Here is a 22519-nt window from a genome sequence, read left to right as displayed (position 1 = left end):
GCAAGGACAGAGTCACAGGGCTGTGAGCCAGCAATGTGGAACTGTGAATCTTGTATCATTGAGAAACTGTCAAGCTTTCACAGTGGTGGAAGGGAGCAGCTTAGTTGGCTCCTCTTCCTCTAGTTTATATTCTCAGGAGGAGAATTATCATGCTGAGAACCATACATCTTTATTTCCTGGATATTAAGAAGAATGTCCTACTTCTTCATTCAGATAGTATAGTTTGGATGGAGAGTTGGCAGGCCTGCTGTTCTCCATTCTCCCACAGAAGTCACTGGGCTCTTATTAATTTATTTTATAGAAGTAAGAAGAAAATTACCAGTGTGAAGATGTACAGTTGAAGAAAATGTTCTCTATAAATTCCTGTTTGTGACAGTCCTCCAGGTATAGATTTGTCAGGCAGCCATCTCCATTTTTCGGCAGAGAATTTTTTTGTTCAAAAGCTAAATGTCTAATTTCAGGATATAAAAATAGCTTTTAGTGAATTGAGGATGGTATTGAGAATGTCTGCATGGCACTGAGAAGCTTTGTAAAGCCTTTTCATTAGGAGTCTTCAAAGCACTCGTGAAGGAGGTCAGTATTGCTTTCCTTATTTTACGGTCAGAGGAACAAAGGCAGGGGATGATCAGGATTTCTCCCATTATCACGTAATTCACTGGCAAAACAGAGTTAGAACCACATCTCTTCGTTCACGTTCTTCTACTTTGTAGGAACAAATATTTGAAATAGCCAGGTTTCAATTTCCATGTAGATTGTTTCATGGTACAAGGGAGTTGGGACAACTGAGTTCTTTTCCTGATCCTGTTACTGACTTCATCCTTTATGATCTTTCTTATAGTAATGTGTCTTTGCCTCAGTTTCCATATCTAAAAAATGAGAACAATAATATTCATCTACCTTTGTAAAATTCTGTGATAAAAGATGAAATGCTCAGAATTATAACAGTATTTCACAAAAAAGTTTCAAGACTGCTTTATCAATACCTGGCTTTTCTGACCAGATGAAGGGCAATCTTTACGGCCCACACATAGAGATTCATCTCTTAAATTCACTGAAACCTTTGGTTTTCCTGCAAGTGTAAAAATCAGAATGCCATATCCATACAGTATGGTAATCTATTAAATTATTCAGGCATCATACAAAGGGAACACGTGATATTACAAAATGTCTATTACAGAATGCCCAAAGCATTTTCTGGTAAATGTTACTGGACCTACAAATAGGTATCCTAGAAAAAAAAAAAAAAATCAATATACCTCTCTGAAGCTAGCTAATGTAAAGAGACTCTCAATATCCACCATCAAGTGAATAATAAAAATGTACAAAGGACACACATGAGTGAACACAGTGGGAAATAATATATGTCTGCTCTTTAAGACAGGTATTTGGTTTACTAAAAATGACAGCTATTCTGCTGGATCAGTAAATCAGCATAAAATGAGCACGGAAAAATGGAAATGGATGAGCCACTGATCTCTTATTTTGATCTGTTATGTAGTTATAGAATAATTTTCATTTATTTAGAAACATATATGCAATAAAAGCATAATAGGAATAATTTACATAATACTCCTTTCTTTCCTTTCTTCTTTTTTATTCTTCTCGTGAAGAAGACGCAAGCAGTTTATGGAACACTGCAGGATCTTAAAACATCATATACAACTCATTCATAACTTAGGTGATATATGCACCTAAGATTTGTTTTCTTTTGAAGTGACAGCTCCCAACAAAAGAACTTAGAAATTGTCTGTGCTTGTTAATGGCTTTTTGATTGTTGTAATATTACTTGGTCTCTTACATGTTAAGGTGGACTCTCTTCTCAACTCAACAAAAGAGTTAATCCTTTAAAATATTTCCTTCAATGAAAAGGGGAATATATCTGAAGTGTGCTTGTAATCTTCCTACTTGTGATGTTGGGAAGGTGAAGGTTGACTGCTGTCAGCTAGACACATCTATTGTTTTTCCTGTATGATAGTATATGTTTAGTTATCTTTTATTAATTGATTAAAGTGCATAAGAGAAAGAGGCATTTCAGTGGCAGAAATAGTGATAAAACTGGCAGGTATTTCCAAACTGAATTTTTAGAAGCCAGAGCCCTTGGATTCAGGGAACCCGCACCTACTCTTTCAGCTTTTTTGTTTCATTTAAATGTTTGTAGCATTGCTAAATATTGTGAGTAGCAAGAATGACAACAGAAGAGGGATATGTGTGCACACACAAAACTGTGAAGTCATCAGTGACTGCATCATTTAAAGTTGCAGAGTGGGCGAGGATCAGTCAAAAACACTGGCCCCTCTGTACTGCTGAAGATGTGAAGTGGGTGAAGTCAAAACCCTTAGTCTCTGAAGGATGCAGCATGGGTTTGCATGCCACGGGACCCTAGGATCGCCCTGTTTCCAAGCAGTTGCAAATACAACCAACTGGTTTGTGTTTGAAGCACAGGGCTGGCACCTGAAAACTTAGCATGGGTAACAGAAGAGCTGTTAAGAGCCTAACTTACGCATCGTCATTAATTGCTAAAAATTAATTAGAATTAATCCAATTAATTTAGCTCAGGCCTGATCTCACAGGCCTGTTGCACCAGGAGAGGACAGTATTTTGGCATGGGTTTGGGCTGCATGTAGAGGAGGAACAGTAAGCAGTTCTTGCCCCAAGATGTAGCAAGTGTATGAATGACATTAAAATAAAAGTTAGGGTCTGGGAAGTACTAGACACTAGGTCTATTTTAAGAGAAACATTTCCAGGGAGGAATTTCAATAGCTCCAATTCTGATAAAATGCTACATGAGCATTTTGACAGATGACAGAAGGGTTGCAAGTCAGTTTGCTTACATGTAGTCAATTTTTCTCATACAAGTGTGTTAGAGCAGCTAAATACGCATCTAATCTGAGCAGTACTGTAAGTTACTGTGTGTAGTGTCTTTCATCTGGTTAATATAAAGATTTTATTCTCTGAATATACTTTGGATTTGCAAACTGGTTCCCACTGACAACAGCTGATAGTAAATAATTTTAACAGGTGAGAAATATTGATCCCCTTAATTAAGTTCCTTCAATAACTGACTTTATGGTTTTCTTTTGATTTCTCAGGATCAATACAAATTCTGCTATGAAGTGGCTCTGGAATACTTGAATTCTGTCTGATTGCATAAACAGCACAAAGTTCCTCCTTTCACCACCACAAACAAAGCAAGTCACTTCATGATATCTGTGTAAAATGAGATGAAGACTTCTCAATGTTATGCTTACACTGCTTTGTATAATCGGCTCTTTTTAAGAGCCCAAAAAGATGTTTATAAAACTGCTTGCACTGCCCGTTTTACACTATAATGCCGCTGCTTGACACCCATATGAACGTACACCAAACCACGTGGCAGTTGTTGAACACTGTATTCATACATAGCCATTGATGTGGTGAAGCAGCATAGTCCTATGGTAAATAAGAGAGCACAATTATATTCTTATGAAGGAATTTGTACTTTTCTGTTACATTTCATTGCCTGCGATTCTCGGTTATTGTCACAGCCTAGTGTACATTTCTGTTCTGTGGAGAATGCTGTCTACTATTTTGATAATATATGATTTTAGTTATATTTGTATTCTAACACGTGCATAATAAATGAATCATATGTAGCTTATCTGAACTAATGGAAAGACCTGTACCAAATCATGTTAACTTTGTTGAGTTGTAGTTTCTATCCATTTTGTACCATTTCAGAGAGAGAATCTTGACTGATAGAAATACAGCTAGAAAATGCAAAATACAGGATGCTCAGATTAATATATCCAAAGCTTTTTCATTTGTTTATATTGTAAATATTTTTTGATTTCATCAAATTATTTATTCATTAAAATGAATTTTTTTGTGAAGCACAGTGAGTGACAATCATTTTTATTAAGCCCTGGAAATGCTTACTGTATGATAGTGTAAACATTTGTTTACCTTGTATGGATTCTCAGCTCAATAAATAATTACATACATGATAAAATCTCGTTTAATTTAATATCTCTTGGCATCTGAGTGCCTTCAGCTAAGCATCTTTTCAGCTTAATTCTTGTAAATATTGAGCTACCTCCAGAGCATGTTTATTGTGTGATCCAGTGTTGATCCAGCCAATAGCCAGATGTGCCATGCCAATATATAAAAAGAGGTGAATTCTATGTTTAAAAACATTCTTCAAGAAAGAAATATTAAAGATGCAGGATCAGGCCATCCCCATGTGCTGAAAGACGAACCGGCAGGGAGGAAGACCGGCCTGGCTGAACAAAGAGCTTTGGCCGGAACTCACAGGATAAAAGGAGAGTTTATGACCTTTGGAAGAAGGAGCAGGCAGCTCTGAAGGACTACAAGGATGTTGTGAGGCTACGCAGGGAGAAAATTAGAAGGGCCAAAGCCCAGCTAGAACTTAATCTGTCTCCTGCAGTTGCAGACAATAAAAAATGTTTCTATAAATACATCAGCAACAAAAGGAGAGCTAAGGAGAATCTCCATCCTTTATCAAATGTGGAGGGAAACAGTGACAAAGGATGAGGAAGAGGCTGAGGTACTTAATGCCTTCTTTGCCTCAGCTTTTTCCTTATCCTTTGTCACTATGTTAGTGACCTTCTACACCACTTAGACACACACAAGTCTATGGGGCCAGATGGGATCCACCCAAGGGTACTGAGTAGAAGTGCTCACCAAGCCACTTTCCATCATTTATCATCAGTCCCAGTTGAACAGAGGTTAGCAAATGTGACGCCCATCTGTAAGAAGGGCTGGAAGGAGGATCTGGGGAACTACAGGCCTGTCAGTCTGACCATGGTGCTGGGGAAGGTTACGGAACAGATGATCTTGAGTGCCATCATATGGCATGTACAAGATAACCAGGTGATCAGACCCAGCCAGCCTGGGTTTACAAAAGGCAGGTCCTGCTTCACTAACCTGATCTCCTTCTGTGACAAGGTGACCTGCTTAGTGGATGAGGGAAAGGCTGTGGATGATGTCTGCCTTGATTTTAGTAAAGCCTTTGACGCCATTTCTCATAGCATTCTCCCAGAGAAATTGACTGCTCATGGCTTGGATGGGCATACTGTCTGCTGGCTAAAAAACTAGACAGATGGCCGGGCCCAAAGAGTTGTGGTGAATGGAGTTAAATCCAGTTGGCAGTTGGTCACAAGTGGTGTTCCCCAGGGCTCAGTGTTGAGGGCAGTTCTGCTTAATATCTTTATCAATGATCTGGACAAGGGGATCGAGCACACCCTCAGTTAGTTTGCAGACAACACCAAGTTGTGGGGGAGTGTTGATCTGCTTGAAGGCAGGAAGCCTCTACAGAGGGATCTGGACAGGCTGGATCAACGGGCCAAGGCCAATTGTATGAGATTCAACAATGCCAAGTGTCAGGTCCTGCACTTGGGTCACAACAACCCTCTGCAATGATCCAGGCTTGGGGAAGAGTGGCTGGAAAGCTGCCTGGTGGAAAAGGATCTGGGGGTTTGTTGGCCAACAGCAGGCTGAACATGAGCTGGCAGTGTGCCTAGGTGGCCAAGAAGGCCAAGAGCATCCTAGCTTGTATCAGAAATAGTGTGGCCAGCAGGACTGGGAATGCGATCGCCTCCCTTATTCGGCACTGGTGAGGCTGCACCTTGAATACTGTGTTCAGTTTTGGGCCCCTCACTACAAGAAAGACATTGAGGAGCTGGCCCTCACTACAAGAAAGACATTGAGGTGCTGGAGCAGGTCCAAAGAAGAAGCTGGTGAAGGGTCTAGAGCACAAGACTTATTGAGGAGCGGCTGAGGGAACTGGGGTTGTTCAGCCTGGAGAAAAGGAGGCTCAGGGGAGACCTTATGTCGCTCTCTACAACTACCTGAAAGGAGGTTGTAGTAAGGCAGGTGTCAGTCTCTCTTTCCAAGTACGAGCAATAGAATGAGAGGAAATGGCCTCAAGTTGCACCAGGGGAGGTTTAGATTGGATATTAGGAAAAATGTCTTCCATCAAAAGGGTTATCAAGCACTGTAACAGGCTGCCCAGGGAAGTGGTTGGGTCACCGTCCCTGGAGGGATTTAAAAGAGGTGTAGATGTGGCACTTGAGGACATGGTTTAGTAGTGGACTTGGCAGTGTTAGGTTTACGGTTGGACTTGATGATCTTAAGGATATTTTCCAACCTAAACAGTTCTGATTCTATGAAAACAGCAGTGGCAGCCATTTCAAGTGTTCATAAACCAACTTCCCTTCTCAGAAGAAAGTTACACAATTACAAGTCCATTACAGCTGCAGAACTTATGGAGAGATCAGTCCTAGTTTGGGAGGAACAGAGGAAGGGATGTTTTCTTCAATCCCCAGTATGTAAGAGGTACATAAATGAATAAAGAGATACTTTAAATGGTTAGCCATATGTATCACCCAACTCATCATCTCTCTGCGACTTGAGGTAGATGATTTCTGCTAAGCTGTTCTGAAAGAGCAGCAATGGGGATGGTGAGACAGGTGATTGCATGCAGGTAATCTGTATCTTTTTAACAGCAACAGTCCTGATGTCTTCCTGGGCTGCTTTATCAGCAAAATGAGTCTGGCACTGGCAGGGTAGCTTCACAAGTACTAACCCAAAGCTCAAGGACTACATATAGTAAGATTAAAAAAATAAAGCATAGAAAAGAACTTCCTATGAGGCTGCATGCAGTGTGGCTCCAAAGGGTCTCTGTGCCACAAAGACTTGATCTGAAGGTGCTATGCAGCATCAAGACCACATTCATTCTGGATTTCTCCTTCGGCTGGTTGGGGCTCATCTTTAATATCTCTGAAATGTTTGCTTCTCGTTTCACTGCTTGTAGGTGTTCCCCAAGGTCTAACTGCTTACAGGATATGCCCCTTGTCAGTCAACACTGGCCCTTTAATAGTGTGTAGCAAAGACACAAATAGATTTTTCTTCTTTGAGGTGTGTCAATGAAGATAAATTGACACTTCCAGAAGCAGCTATTCTAGGCAGCTTCCTTCGGGGAGGCTTGGAGGGGCTGTAATGGTAGCAGCAAACCTAAAGCCCCTTGGCATTTACTCACTCCAAAATACTCACAGCAACATCAGCTGCTGAGTCTCCTTTCCCTTGTGGTTGTTTTGTGTCTCCCCCCTCCAAATCAAGGATGACTAAAGGAAAGTAAGTGATTTGAAAGTTTACTTGAGGTTTTACGGCCTCATTAGTTTTCTGATTCAAAGATAATTTGGTTGCTCTGCCTCCCAGAGTAACTTCTCCAAGCAGTTGTGCATTTGTCTTCAGAAACAGCAAGGTATGTAGGCAGATCACTGTAACAGAGTGATTCATCATATAATTTTACATTTATTGTTGGTGTTACACTTATTTTATCAACTTGGAGCCTTGGACTACAAAATCTCATTGCAGCCCATATCTGATGCCAGACAGTCGGCTTTACTGAAAGAGAAATTAGGTATAGAAGAAAAATGTACAGCTTAGTTCTGTTGTTTGGTGCTTGTTAAGAAAGCCAATGACCACTGTCATTTTTGGGGAAGAGTACCAGTAAAACCCAACAGACCAGGTGAAAAATAACACTGTTTCTATTGGAGCTCATTTGTTTGTTTTTTCATAGCCTAGACCTCATCCATACGGTAAAATTATAAACTGATAGGTGCATTTCCATTGCCTCAGCCATTCATATGCTGTGCCTGTGGGAGCTTTCCTCACACCGCTAGCATGAGGCAGCTTGCTCCACTTGCTCCTGCTCAGCTGCCTCCACTCACCTTCAGCATCCTTGCCCAATTTAATGAAGAAACCTTACAAAGCCTTGTCAACCCTTCACAAACTGCAGCAAACAGCAAAAGCAAAATACCTTCCTCATCCCTGATGGGTATTTCCAAGCAGACTTTCCTGTGGAAGGCTGAAAAGGCAGCTAGCTCCTGCACTGATTATTTCCCCAGACTCACTCAATCTCCTGCTCTAAGCCTGAAAGCCAAGCCCTGCTGCACCCACCTCCTCCAGTCTGCCTCTCCAGCTCCTCACCCACGCTGAGAGCAAGGCTGTTGCATCTCCCTGGCCCAGCCTGGCCAGGCAGAGCAGGAAAGCTGCAGTGCTACACTGCTTTCAGGTCTGTATCTTCCACTGGAGACTCCAAGGGTCCTCCTGGAAGATGCATTGCCCTCTGGTGCCACGGTCCTGCCTCCCACCCCGGGATCATGTATAACCTGCCCACTATGCCTCCATCCCGCTTCCCTCACAGCCCTCTTGCACCAGCACGTGATGCACTTTCTGGGCAATATGGCTTTAGATAGGTGGAAAGATGCGAGGCTGGAAGAGATTGCGGTCTTGTGGTTTTGAACCTGGCTCGCTCACCCTCCCCACTCGCAGGGGTGGGGGAGAGAATTAAAGGGGTGAAGGGAAAAGAGACTTGTGGGTTGAGATAAGAAGAAGCTCTGTCCCAGCTGAAACCAGGACAGGTTTATAAATACCCTGCCACGATTTTGTTTAATATTGTTGATAGTACTTGGTGCACAGAAGGACAGAAAAGGTGGGCTTTGACAATGAAGAGTGAGAGCGATGCTTGCTGTAGCTTGTCTAAGGGGGTGTAGCAGGGGACATTAATATCTCATGTTCACTGACAGTTTTTCCAAGCAATGGTATTTTACTCCTGCAACTCTTCTATTGATGTGTTTTCAGTAGTAGCTAGAAGACTTTTAATTGTATCTCTACAGTCATGATATTTCTAATAATTGGGGATTTTTGTGAAGATGTTTTCAGGGGCAACAGTTAAAACCTAAGTCTCATTCGTGCTAGATGTACATTAACACTGCTGCTAGGCCTGAGTAAATGCAGTCAAAACTCCTAGTCCTACAAACATTTACATTAATATCCTTTTGTGTAGTCCCACTTGTACAAAAAAATCAATCCAATACTCGCACACATTTTTCATCTGAGCTCATCAGTCCTTGTACATGTCATGTCATGATGCTGTATTGGGTCTGAATGGGATGAAGTTAATTTCCTTTGCAGCAGCCCATAGGGTGCTGTGTTTCGTATTTGTGATTAAAACAGTGTTGATGGCACACCAACTTTTTAGCTATTGCTGATCAGTGTTTGCACAGCGACAAAGCTTTCTCTGTTATGCACTCTGCCTTTGCCCCAGTGAATAGGCTGGAGGTGGTCAAGAAGCTGGGAGGGGACACAGCTGGGACAGCTGAGCTCAACTCACCAAAGAAGGGATATTCCATACCATACAACATACTCAGCAACAAAATGGGGGCAGAGGGGCAGGAAGCCTTTTATAGGACACTAGGTGGGCATTGGTCTGCTTGTGGGATGTGGTGGGTGAATGCCTTTGCATCACTTGTTTTGGGTTTCCGCCCCCCCCTTCTTCCTCTTTCCTTCACTTATGAAACTATCTTCATCTCGACTCACAAGTTTCCATGCTTTTGCTCTTCCTATTCTCTCCCCCATCCCACCAGGGACAGAGGGAATGTGCAAGTGGCCGTGTGGAGACTTAGCTACTGGCTGGGGTCAGCCCACTACAGATGGCACAGAAGTGTGTGCATGTCTACAGCCATCAGTCAAAGATATGCTTCAACAAAAAGTTTTAAATATGGGCTTGCTTGTCATAAAACAAATAGTATTGCTTAGTGGCTTAAAATTACGCACATGATGCAATAAACATGTGTTTATTAAAAGCATAGTATTAAAATGAACCTAAATAGACAGAGGCAGATTGACCCACTCACAGTGATAAAAACATAGAACTGAATTGTGTGTGGCAGAAAATTTGGGGCAGATACTTGGCCTTCTCTGTACAGGATTCAGTCCTTTTTGAGTGTTGTGAATAACTACAAGTTCCTACAATAAAAAGCCATGAACAAACATTACAGGTGCAGCAGAGCCCTGCCTGAGAGCTTCCAGACCTGCACAACCATAGGCGCTGTACGAGGAGGTGACATTTGACCCTGATGAGTTGCTCCCCCAGAAACTATTTACTTCAGATAACTCAGAAGGCAGAGCACCATGCTGGATCAGGTACTTAATACTCATATTTACACATGAGATTAGCATTTACAGCCTCCGAAGGGACACTGGGATGTATTCAGTCTCGTTACTCTCTTTATTTTTAACCTTTAGAAGTTGAGCTGAATGCACAGAGAACTAACCTGCTGTTAGATCCCCTTGAAATTCTGATTTATATGGTATATAACAATCAGCCTACAATATAAAGCCTTTTGGGGATGAAGAGTCTTGGGAGTGAAATACAGTTAGTGCCTTGCCACATGAAGTGGGATGAAATTTGATGTTGGTCCTTGAAGACTTCATTATCTGCTTGTCTCAGTGTTCTCTAGTCTGGGCAGTTTGGTGGGAACGCCTGTGAAACTCACACAGCCAGGCATAAAAGAGTGACCCTTGTTGGCCATGTACAGGAATTTAATCAATATTACACACCACATAAAACACAATGTAGCTTTGCCGTTACAGGGGATCAGCACAGATTCAGCCATGCTGGCAGCTTGCAGCCTTGAGTTTTGGAACAATTACAGTCTCCGTCTGAAAACAACCAGCTTTTGAGCAAATCCACAGAGATAGCACCGCTAAAAAACCATCTGCCAATGGCTTGCAACTCTCTTGCTTCATGGTATTCAATCTGTGCATACATTGGCTCTCTCTTGTATTTTCCTCTTGATATGAGCAAAATACAAGCCATCCCCCAAACTAGATATTTTTCACATCCTGGTACATCTAGCCTGCCTTTACCAGTCTCTGTTGAGATCTAGCAAGAAGAGAGCACACGCACAAACCTGTATCTCTTTCAGTGACAATAAATGAATGAACAGCTACCAGTCTGCCTTCTGCCCTCTTTAGGCTGCCTAGCATGGAGCTATGCCTCAGTCTGACAGCGGTTGGTAAGCAAGTGCTGTTGTAATTGATTTGAATAAAAGCTTTTGATGTATTAAACTGTACTGTCTTTCTACCAGATGACAAAACCACCTGGTCAAATTTTGCTTCCCTCTCCTTCTGTTGGCACTTTTCCTTTCCCACCTCCCTCCCCATTGCTAGCATTGCCTCTTGCCAGATCACTCTGACCCACATTCTGAATCTCTGACTACACTTCAAGGATCAGTCTGTGGTCACTCTGTGTCTGTTGTGACAGGCAGCTCTGCCAAACGCCCGTTCTCCAGCGAAAGCTCTCATTCATGCTGACAGCATTGCTCTCCCGTCTGCCATCCCACCACATCTGTCAGCAGCACAGCCTGGGGCAGAGCTTTGACTGAAGGTGGGGAGGGTTTTTACTGTTTCTATGTTTTTAAATAGAGCATTCTCTCCCCTCCTAAAACCCTGCTGAGAATGCTCTCTTTCAACACATATACTTGTTGCATGAGGTTTCCATTTAGCTGAGACTCTTAGGAAGAATTAGACCCCCTCCTCTAACTGGTGCTGCTTGTACAACTGCAAATTCATTTGTTAAACTTCATCTGGATTACAGAGATATAATTTAGTCCAACCTTATGCATAAAGCTACTAAATACCTTTTATAACCACGGAGTCAGAACAATATTGCAATTTAATTTTCCACAATCAGCTGTGTCAAATGTACCAAGGTTATGCTGGTTACCTTCTAGAGGCAGACAGGCAAGAGTGGCATCTTCCCATTACAACTGATAAATAGCTACATGATTTGGTACCAGATTATTCAAGCAGATGAATTAACTTCAAATATTAATACATCCAGCAGCCAGTCCAACAAATTGCTTGTTCTGCAGTGCCAGAGTGGTCACGGGGGGTTTTTCCTTCTGCTTTCAGGAAACCTAAACTTCAGAGCAGTGCTCAGCCTGGCCAGCAAGCCCATCAATCAGCTAATGAATTTGGCAACAGTTAAACGGATCTTCATCTCTCTCTGGAAAGAGGGGGGAAAAAAAAAAAGACTTGGCCAACTTGACCAATGTCTACCAGGATTGTCAGAAGGCTGTATTTCAAGTGAAACACATGTGCCAAAGCTCTGACTCAGTCACTAAATTGTGAGCACCTGACCGAGGACCCTGCCAGGAATCTGCCTGCCCCAAGACTGTTTTTCCGTGGAGACAGAGACAGCCACAGGGCAAGTCGTCTTCATCCACCTGCACAAGCTGAAGTCAATGTACAGGTAACAAGGGCCACCATCACCTCTCCCCTCCTCTTCCATATTTTACACCTAAATCCTCTCAGGAAGGACAAGCCTGCTGGTTAGAATTAAGGCAACTTGCTATATGATAATACAACTTAAATAACTGGGGAAATGGAGTAATTAATTCATATATATAATTACAGTGAAAGAGTTTAAATTTTAAAAGTTCTTACAAATTAATGAGAATTAAAAATCCCTGGATCACTTTAGCTCCACTTTTCAACTTTTGCACATTTACATACTTTTTGAACAGCAATGTTCTCTTAAAACTGATAGTAACTGAGTGGAATATTGACTTGGAAGCGAGTCTATCAGTGTAGCATATCACTAGATCAAATAAACTAAAAGAAAGACATTGCCACAGATGACACGATACTAGCTTTGTGAAGTAATTATTGTGCTCTTTGTACTCACTTAATTGTTTGGTTGTAGAGCTTCAAAAAAAACTTCTAGTAAGGGAATATTTGAAGAAAGCCTTTAGGGGCAAAAACAGAAGCCAAGCTGACTGTTGCAACACAACCAAGATAAGATTACAGCTATAAATTCTGTGTTCAACAGGCGGAAAATGTGTTTATAATTTTGTCATTGTACTCAAGGCTTCCTTACAATTTACATCTTCGTTGCCTATAAATACATTTTCTATACAACGTATGGCACTGAATTTAGCCCATCACAAGGCACCATTTGTGCTCTGCACACTAAAGCAATTTCATAAATTATGCAATTTATTTTGTCAGTAAATGTATAGATGGGAAAGTCATTAACATCACAAATCACACCTTATTGCTGTATATGTTAGCATATTTTTTATTATAACTCACAGGTGTGAAGGTCTAGACACACTTTGCATGGTGATGAGATATGTGCCTCCAACTTATGTGATTCGGCCTCCAAAACACGTTTAATGGTACCAACCCACAGGATGAGCTTGTTCCACCACTGGACTACTTGGAATTAGTAGTCGCATTGTTGCTTCAGGCTCAGCCGTAAGCTGAAGCAAGCTATGATCTGCAACCCACATGGTACATTCACATTACTGACTGAGAGGGGCTAGGTGGTGCCGGCACATCCTAGGAATAAATATGCTTACAGACCTTGACCCAACAGCATCCATCCCTATGCTGAATAAATATAGTGAAGTCCTTTGGGATGAGAGGTGTGTTGACTAGTCCAGACTTGGTCTCTGTAGGAGAACAAGAAGAAATTGGATTAAGGTTTGACCTCGAAGATATGAAGTTCTGCCTTTGAAGCAAGCAAACACAGAAGAAGATAGACATGGCAGAAAACAATGAGATCTAACAAACACAGCAAGAATGTAGAAGATAGGACTCAGTCAATCGTTAAGCTAATTAGGGCGCATGGACAATAGTAGTGAAGCTATAGAAGTACTGCTCACATTGCATACATGTGGACCTGCCAAGACTATAAAGACTGATGTAAAAGGACAATAAATGATTCTGATTCTGATTTACCCTCCATCAGAGTCTGTGACTTAATCCGCCGCAGGTCTCCACACTGTGGCTTGCTTCAATTTAGGTGTGACCAGCAATAATGTGGTGTTGATTGAAAAAATCCCTAAAAATCCCTAATAGCAGGGATATAGCATAGAAGATATTTTATCAGTAACACATGGGCAATGTGCATATTTAACTTAAGAGACTGCCTTCTGTCATAAGAGATCGCAAAAAGATGAAACCTCCATGAATTGTACTGATTACTTGAGATCAGAAGAGCAGTTTTGGTACCTCAGTGAGTGCACGTCTGAGCCTTGCTCTCCACCTGACAAGCGCAGGATCCCGCTGGGAGAAGGCTGTCCAGCCCTGAGGCAAGGCAGTGCAAACAGTAACTGGCAAACACCTCCAGCCTTGCTGATGTTTGCACCTGGAGTATTAGGAACTGTAGCCTTTTTGGGCTATATTTCCAGATAGATCTGGCTGTGAGTTAGTTTAGAAATTTCCCCTTTTCCAGTCTGTGGAAACTTCACCAGAGTGAAGTTTATTACAGGACAGACCTTGCATCAGCCAGCACTGCACCACAGGCTCAGATGCAGCATGTACGGGACGTTGTGTGCTGCTCTGCAGGCATCTCCTCCAAGCCCTGGGGCCACGGCCCTGGCATATTCCCCTACCAGAACAGCCATGCTGTAAAACAGGCAGCAAAAAGGTCAAGAGAAGCTGCAGGTTCTCCAAAGACTGTTAGTAATTAATGGGAAGAGGCTCCCAGCAGCCAGGCCAGCACATGAAACCCACCTTCTGCCCACTGACCCCGGGCTGTGCTTCTGGCCCAAGGAAAGCAGACAGTAGAGAGGGAAAGCTGCCCTGAGCTGCATGTGGTGGGTGGACTTTGTTTTCCCTTTGCAGGGTTCATGCCATTCACTGCTATTCTTCTTGGCTCCTTCCCAACTTATTTTTCCAGGAGTTATGCAGATTTTTACAGAAAGATGGGGTAGCATCCAAATTAAACTCTCTCTCTGCAAAGCACTACAAATTGCACTCGTCTTCTTGCTTACATTAGACTGCAATGCTACCATTTGGGGGTTAAGTTCTTTAAATGCAGTTCTGTTACCCTAAGCACACCCACATATGTCTATATCTGTTTTGATATGGATTTTATTGCTTTTGGAAAAGGGCAACGGCCTATGAGTAGCTTAACTCATTTGTATTACTTGCAGCCTCGACAATTCTTCATAGATTTGTTCAAAAACCAGACTTTTGTGATTTCAAATATTTCTTTAACAGGAAAGTATTTTTTTCACTATAGTGTTTCCACACCACATTCCCCACCCCAAATTATTCTAGTCCATGAGCAAGTTTTTATTTCTCATTTGGAAGGAGAACCCCAACACCACCACCACTCTCCAAACAATGAGAGGGGTTCTGTGTTTGGTCTGAAAGGAAAGGCAGTGGGGGAAAACCCATTGAAAATTTTTGACAGGAAAAGACATTGCAGGCACCTCATTTTGTCTGGAATTAGCAGACCTGGGACAAGCTCATATTTCTGATTTCGCTTCCAGGAAATTTCTGCTAAGCACCAGCACAACCTTGCTCTTGCATGTAAAACCCAGTTTCATCACTATTTTTTCCAACAGATATTCACTGTATTAAAGAGTTTTCAAGAGATATCCATCTTCAAAGCCAAGCTTTCATCAGTGAAATGCATTTACAGAAATAGCCTCTTCTCTGATTCCCTGTCTCATAGGTTAAGTAGCTTTGAGCCTTGAGTCGAGGGAGAGAAAGAGGGAGGTCACAACTACCTAACTTCATAAGGACGCTTTCCCTCCCTGTGTGGCAGAGTGTTTGTAGCTGATGTCATCCTACTTAGCTGGAACAGCATCACTAATGTGAGCATCGTGCTCTCGTTTGTAAGAACTTCTCTGAGTATCTGACAGCAGCAAAGCAGCTGGCTCTTCAGTGCTGCCCCACCGCCCAAAGCCACCTGCACCACAGAGGGCTTCTGTTCATGCCGTGGGGACCCAAACTGAAGGACTTCTCCAGTCACTCAGCCGAAAGCAGCTGCAGTGGGTACATGGTGTAAAACACAAGTGTCCTGAGGTTAATGAATCTGCTAATGATGCACCCTTCCAGAGAGCTTTTCTTGGTGCTGGCACCCTCTGCCCGCTGTCATCCATGCCTCATCCTGCTCTCCGGGGCAAGGGGAAAAGATTCTCCTCTTGTACACAGCCATGCAGGAAACACTTCTGCTGCTCTGAAGGGTGTCTTTGAATGATAAATGGTATAAGCCAGAAATTTTGGCAAATTAAAAAGTTTAATTTATGATGCTGCATAATTCTAGCTGCTTAGCAGGTGTGACATTACTTGCACATTTGAAAGCCAAAAGAGGTAAATTAGATTAAAATGTGTTTTGTAGGAGGCTATTAATCAGAAAGGACTACTGGCTCCTTCAAACCCCATGTGTTTTCACTCAGTGGACTGTGCCACCAGCAGAGACCTCCCAGCCCCACAGGTTCATGGCTGTCCATGAGGGCTGTTCGCCTTGTTGGCTTTGGCAGCAGCTGACAGGTCTTTAACAAGGCAGCTTTCCCTCAGAGGGGCTCAGCTCCTACCGCCTTTTCCCCCAGCACAAGAGCTGATCACTGATTCTCGGCAGGAACTGGCACAGCTCCTTGGCTTATTCAATATCCTACAAACAGCTGCTGAGCAAAGCAATTCTGGAGAGAGAGAGAGAATAACAGTCTGGAGCCATTCCCATCCAGTGTCATAGCAAAGTTCATCAGCCAGGCGATTTCTTTTGTACCCAAAAAGAATAATATTAATCACTGTAGCAGAAGAAAATTAGTCTCTCTGTGTGGCAAGGTTTTACTATCACTCACAGTTGCTACTACACTTGCTCAAAAATCTAAAAACACTTGAAAAAACAAGGCACAGAATGTCCAAGATCTTCAGAACAGAAATTGCTACAACACGTATAAAGGAATGAAAGGCATTTTCTAGGTCTGCAAGTGGTTTCAGCCAACCACATCTGGGAGTAAATGTTAATATTATGGGGGAGGGAAGGAATCAAGTGTTTATAAGAAGTTAGAAAAAAATTATGTCCCACTCAGTTGTAAGGCATCAAGGGCTCGGGGGTCTGTTCTGGGCTATGCCACAGACCCACGCCAGTCTTTTGGCTTGGATGCGTCACCTCTTATTTCTTCCAGGTGTAGGATGCAAATTTAAAAAAAGATCATACCTGCCCTATTATTTAGTAATTCCTTGGAAGCTGGCAGTACAGATGTCATGTGCACAGCCATGAGATATATTTAATTCAGCAGCAGCAAATACAGGAGAGGGTAAAGCAAAGCAGCCTTTTATCAGGTGTGGCATAGAAACTGTTCCTCGCTCCCTTCCCCTGGCACTGAGCAGGGCAGGTCACTGCCACTCTGCCTGGCTTATCTGAGGATGTGGGTTACTTGACTGCTTATTTTCAAGAAGTAATAGCTTTTAAAGTTGTAGCTTACCAGAGAGGTGGGAAGAAGATGCTATTTATTATTGAAGAGGCATAGAAATGGGGGTAAAAATCAGTACAGCAAAGCTGTATTTGAAGTTTCATCAGCACTCTGCAGACAGGACCTTCCTGTGACATGATATGAAACATTCCTAGATATTCCTTAAAATACTCTTTTTCTGTGCTGTGTGAGTTGGATTGCTAATTTTTCTTTTCTTCAGTTCCCATCTCTACAGGTCTCTGCTGGCTCCTCAGCCTTCCAAGCAGAGCATGGCTTTCAGACAAAACAAGCTGTGAGAGATAACCAAAACGCACAGCCCGAAGGGTCTCCAGTTGGATGATAAGATGGACTGAACTGGCAGTCAGCCGGTCAAGTGGTCTCATCTCCTCTGCACCAAGGTCCGTGCTGACATTACCATGCCACTCCTTCCAGGCAAGCATTTCAGTCCTGCTGTGTTTCCTTCCCCTTCTCACAGTGCATTAGGTTTGAGTTGGGTCTTTATGGGGTATCTGGGGTGGGGGATGGTTTGTGAGTGAATCTGAGGGTGAGGGGAAATTAATCTTCCTGCTAATTCCTGCTCATATTTCTAACTCAATTGAATCTCCTAAATTGCTGTCACCTCCACCTCTCATTAACAGCTCCCTAACAGGGCATGAAATACCAGTGAAATGAGCACCGGATTTTAGAAATCCCAGAGCAAATACCTCCTAGTTTGTCACTGTCGTGTATTTTTTTGAATTTTCTTTCCCTTCTCTTAAGTCCTTGATTCAATCCTCAGCTCTCCAACAGTTTCTTTGCAGCTCTTTTTCACACCAGATTTTGTGACACACTATATCAAACACCTCACTGAAAGCTCAGAACTGCTTCATTGATTTCATTCCCATCCTTCATTAATTTAGTAATTCTATCAAAAAATAAGCTAGCTTGGGTGGTACAATTTGTTCTTTGTAAATTTGCAGAGATCTTTTTTTTTTTGGGGGGGTTCTATCTCCCAGAGATGTATGGAGCTCTTTTCCCCTTAGTACTCCATTGCAGATTGACAGACTCATATTAGACTCACCAGAAGGCGCACTCTGAATACCGTGGCAGGTAGGAAGAGTCTGCAGGATCCTTCCAGTCATTTTAATGCAGTATGTGGGGAATCAGTACACTAGATTCCAAGATAGGTGACATCCTATAGCACATGGTGTTTTCAATCCTACCATCACAGGAATCCTGATTTCTGCTTTCTCTCCCAACAGTTTTATATCTAAGTCCCCCTGAGTATTTTTACGATCTCCTGAAATCCCAGAATCTATTTCACAATGCACTAGAGAGCCTTTGCTTTTAATCCCGTAGGGTAACAGTCTGTGTTCCCAAACAGCACAGACCTTTTGTGTCTTGATCAAGCTATCAGCAGACAGCACTTTTTAAGAGACTCATTTTCAAGAGCAAGCATTTCTCATTTCCTTCCACTGAGAAATGGAGCGTACCAGGACAGGATGAACATGGTAAACTTGCAAACTAATATGTTTTTTCGCATCCAACTAATATGACATTCTTACACAAGCTGGTCAAACAACATCTTCAGTTTTGTCTTCTAGGTGAGTAAAGCACTATGAAGCCTGGCGGTGCAACTGAACAATGAACTGCTCACAGGCTGTCATCTTCAGTTCATCAGACAGAAACTTTTTCTGGTCCTGGGCCCTTCATTTCTCAGTCAAGGCATTAAGCAGCTGGGATGGTTCACATTCAAGCTGTAACTGTTGTTCACCTGTTGTGATTGCATGTACTGTCCCTCAGTGATGACCGCTGGGCAACTTAACCTGCACTGGATGGTTGCTGAGCGTGGACAATGATTCCTTTTTTTCCAGGAACCCACAGAGAAGCCACAGTGGGATTAATAATTTTCAGTCCAGTTATTCAAGTGGCAGGTTTGAAATGTGATTGCTGAAGGATGAGGGCTGTGCTTTACATTGGCATTATAGAACAGGAGTTGATCACAACCTTCGCTTGTATGGAAAAAAAAAAAAAAAAAAAAAGCCTGGGGCTTGGATATTGCTCTGAACTGTGCTGGGTAAGGGATTAGCAGATTGAGGGAACCTGTGAGGTTTTATTTAGTTTTATCAATAAGAAGACTAGAAAAACTTGGTACCAGGTTAATCCACCAGCTAGAGAAGAAGGACATGACTATCAAGGCCTCTTTATTGAACTCAGTCTTAGGATAGGATAGACTTCAGGGAACTGTGGTCATTGTTCCTCTTGAAATGCAGGAGGTCCTACACCTTCTTTGGGGTCAATACCTTTGGATTATTCTTTAGCAGACTGTTTCAGGTGTATATAAGTAACTCACTCTTAGAGAAAGATTCCTACAGCTCTTCCTGATCTTGCACATGTCCAGAAGCAGGTGCCACAGGGAAGTATGGACTTACAGCTCAAATTGGTGTTGGCTTGGAGACTGCCATGCTTCAGTCTCAGCAGTTTTACTGGCCTTATTTTCCTTCCCCATTATACTTTTCACTGGATGTTCTGATAGTCTAATTGCCATATGGTTTGCATTATCTACATTTTTGCTTTACATGAGACATCTTAACTGTCCAGAAGCAGGTGCCACAGGGAAGTATGGACTTACAGCTCAAATTGGTGTTGGCTTGGAGACTGCCATGCTTCAGTCTCAGCAGTTTTACTGGCCTTATTTTCCTTCCCCATTATACTTTTCACTGGATGTTCTGATAGTCTAATTGCCATATGGTTTGCATTATCTACATTTTTGCTTTACATGAGACATCTTAACTCTCTGTTACTTCCCCATTATACTTTTCACTGGATGTTCCCATAGTCTAATTGCCATATGGTTTGCATTAGCTACATTTTTGCTTTACATGAGCCATCTTAAGTCTCTGTTAATGTTGATAATCAAGAACTGATTGCATGATGCTGTGGGGGACAGAAAAGGTTGAAAGCAAATGGTTTGTAACACATACCTTATCCTCTCCTTTCCATTTGCTGTTTTCTAGTCCCAGTCCAGAAGTTTTTTCCTCGATGCTGTTGGGAACTAGTCGGCTCCAAGAGCACCTCAGGCACAGCAGCTAGAGACTGGCAGAGCTTGAGGAGCCAGAAGGGAGAGCTGAAAGAGGGAAGGAGGGGGAAAAGCAAATACATATATTTCTCAACTCACATAATAACTGAAAGAAGCTGGCAAAACGGTAGAAACTTCACTTGAAAAGCTCTGTTAACATTTTTTTTTCCAAAGGAAATTTTCCTCTACATTTTATTATGACAAAACCAGAGACAGTTCATATGTACTGCAGAGTCTGTGGTCACAAATCCCATTCACACTGAACAACCATTTTGGTTTCTATATGCTGTCTACTTGTCATACAGAGACACTATCAACACCTGCATGCAGGCCATGGGCTTCAGCCCAGCAGAAATTCCAGAGATGTTAACAAATCTCATTTAACCTCCCCGGTCTCCAGTAGGAAGCTGTGATTTTCAGTGTAAATAACAAAATGGCCTATACACACTGTTTCTGAAATCTGAGGATAGCAAGACCACAAAACTGGCTGATGCCTGGCCTGATGTTTGCTACGACTTTCTGTAAAAGATCCCCATTGGGAAGGAGATTGAGAGCCCTCTTCCTGGGAGCGAGCCATCACAAACAACACACTCTCTCTTTCCAGCCAGCCAGCTTCTCAAAACTTGCTTTCTGAAGCTCCTGAATAGCACTGCTCTGCTTAATCGCACAGCCCAGTTTATTCGTCTGCTTTCCCCACATCTCCTCAGACAGGTTAAAGCACATCTAAAGGGCAACAGACACATCCTCCTGAGCCTTGTGTGGGTCCCCCCAGGGACAAAACATTTCCAGGCTAGGTTGAAGTATTTTGTTATTTCCTCTGACCCCTCTTTCCCAGGCCATTGGCCTCCACTGGGCTTTGTGCCCAAAGACAGAGTTTTTCTCAGGAAGGTACAGACAGCAATGCCTGCATTCTCCCTTTTTATGTCAGAATGGCTGAGGGCTTGAAATGATTAAAGGTGATTAGCTGGCCACTAAGGCATTAACCACAGGCTTGCCAACTGGATCCCATCTGATTTTTGTCAAGAAAAACAAAGCAAGCCACCATTTCAATGACTTAGAATGAGGTGCTGATTTATATTTATTTCAGTAGAAAATTTAAGCCTTTATGAAGAGGATAAAGTTCCACTGAGACTGAGTGACAGATCCTAACATAAGAAGCTTTCGCTTTTTATTAATTTATAAGAGTGTATTTGTATTCACTGTAATGTATGACAATTCCAAATAACCATATTTTTAGTGTACTTTTATTGAAATAGAAGAAATATATTAACAGAAGCCTGCATTCAGCTGTCCTTCAGGGTTACTGCCTGGTCTCCAAAGGTGGGGAGAGAGCTCTTACAGTTTTGTTAGAATGAGACACCAAACCTGCAACCAGCAGAAAAAGGGGGGTTAAGTCCTGATGTCACTTCAGTCTACCTCATACAATGCATTGACCTCAGTGCTGACGGTTAAACTCAGGTTTAAGAAGGTCTGCAGGCATTAAAAAGTGTTTTCCTCGCAGCTGTACTAACCCCTCTCCAAGCTTGCACAGTGCCTCCTGCTCCAGCTCTGCTCTACATTTACTCCTGACTGAGTAAATATAAGGCACAAGTATGAAAGGCTAAAATCTTTCATCCAGCTCTTCAGAGGTGAAGAGATAATGTACTGACCAGCATCGCCATGGAGTAGAGGCATCTTGAGAAAAATGAACAGAAAACAGGAGGAAACCAACATTTTGAAGAATGACCCATTACTTCAAAAGAGCATTAATCTCCCTAGATAAATGTACTGAGGTTAGAGAACACCGGGGATGTTTAATGATTCAGTGGGAGAGCTTTTCAAAAGCAAAAATAGGAATAATTGCCTCCCTGGCATTCATATTTATTGTTACTGTCTTATTATTATTATTGAGTATTTGTGTTTCAAAATTTCCTCTGCAGTACCTAAAGGGTGTGATGGCAGAGACTGCAGGAAAGCTTAAAATAGATATTTCAACTATAAGGATGTGAAAAAAAAATAGAAGCCAATCACAGAAAAACCACTACATCATCTTTTTTTTTTGTCTTAGATGCTGAGTTAGATCTCTGAACTAAATGTTTTCAAAAGTTGACCAGAGGATGACATTTCTGTTTTGTGGCAGCTCTCCAGGTTGTGACATTTATTGTTGCTGTTGTGTTTTTTATTCTGTACTAGGAAAAAACAACCTGTTTCTGTTGTTTGCACAAAACAGAGCTGTGCCAAAGTGCAGGTTTTCAGTTTTCAGATTGTAGAGCTGCCCTGGGACACGGGCTCTCTCCATTGCTTTTCAAGACTTCAGAAAAAGCCTCACTGAGACAGATGCCTTCCTGTAAAACATCTGACTGGTGAAGCAGCCTATTTCTTGTACGATAAATGAAAAGCATGCCCTAACTAGCTT

The 22519-nt window shown here is 42.2% G+C and overlaps 1 protein-coding gene across 1 annotated transcript in view; it reads left to right on the top strand.

The window, feature by feature from the left end:
- The window catches only part of LOC104467276 (receptor-type tyrosine-protein phosphatase mu), a 34471-nt gene extending 30483 nt beyond the window's left edge, over positions 1–3988 (top strand). Inside the window, exon 12 of the mRNA XM_010081003.1 lies at positions 3090–3988. Coding sequence (XP_010079305.1) covers positions 3090–3143 — 54 coding nt within the window. The 3' untranslated portion in view covers positions 3144–3988. The remainder of the gene's footprint in view (positions 1–3089) is intronic.
- The last annotated feature ends 18531 nt before the right edge of the window (positions 3989–22519 follow it).

The sequence above is a fragment of the Pterocles gutturalis genome, unplaced genomic scaffold, assembly GCF_000699245.1.
Source record: "Pterocles gutturalis isolate BGI_N339 unplaced genomic scaffold, ASM69924v1 scaffold1364, whole genome shotgun sequence".
In the NCBI taxonomy this organism is placed as follows: domain Eukaryota; kingdom Metazoa; phylum Chordata; class Aves; order Pterocliformes; family Pteroclidae; genus Pterocles; species Pterocles gutturalis.
The sequence above is the reverse complement of the archived record's forward strand: the minus strand, read 5'-3'. Positions and strand labels throughout refer to the sequence as shown.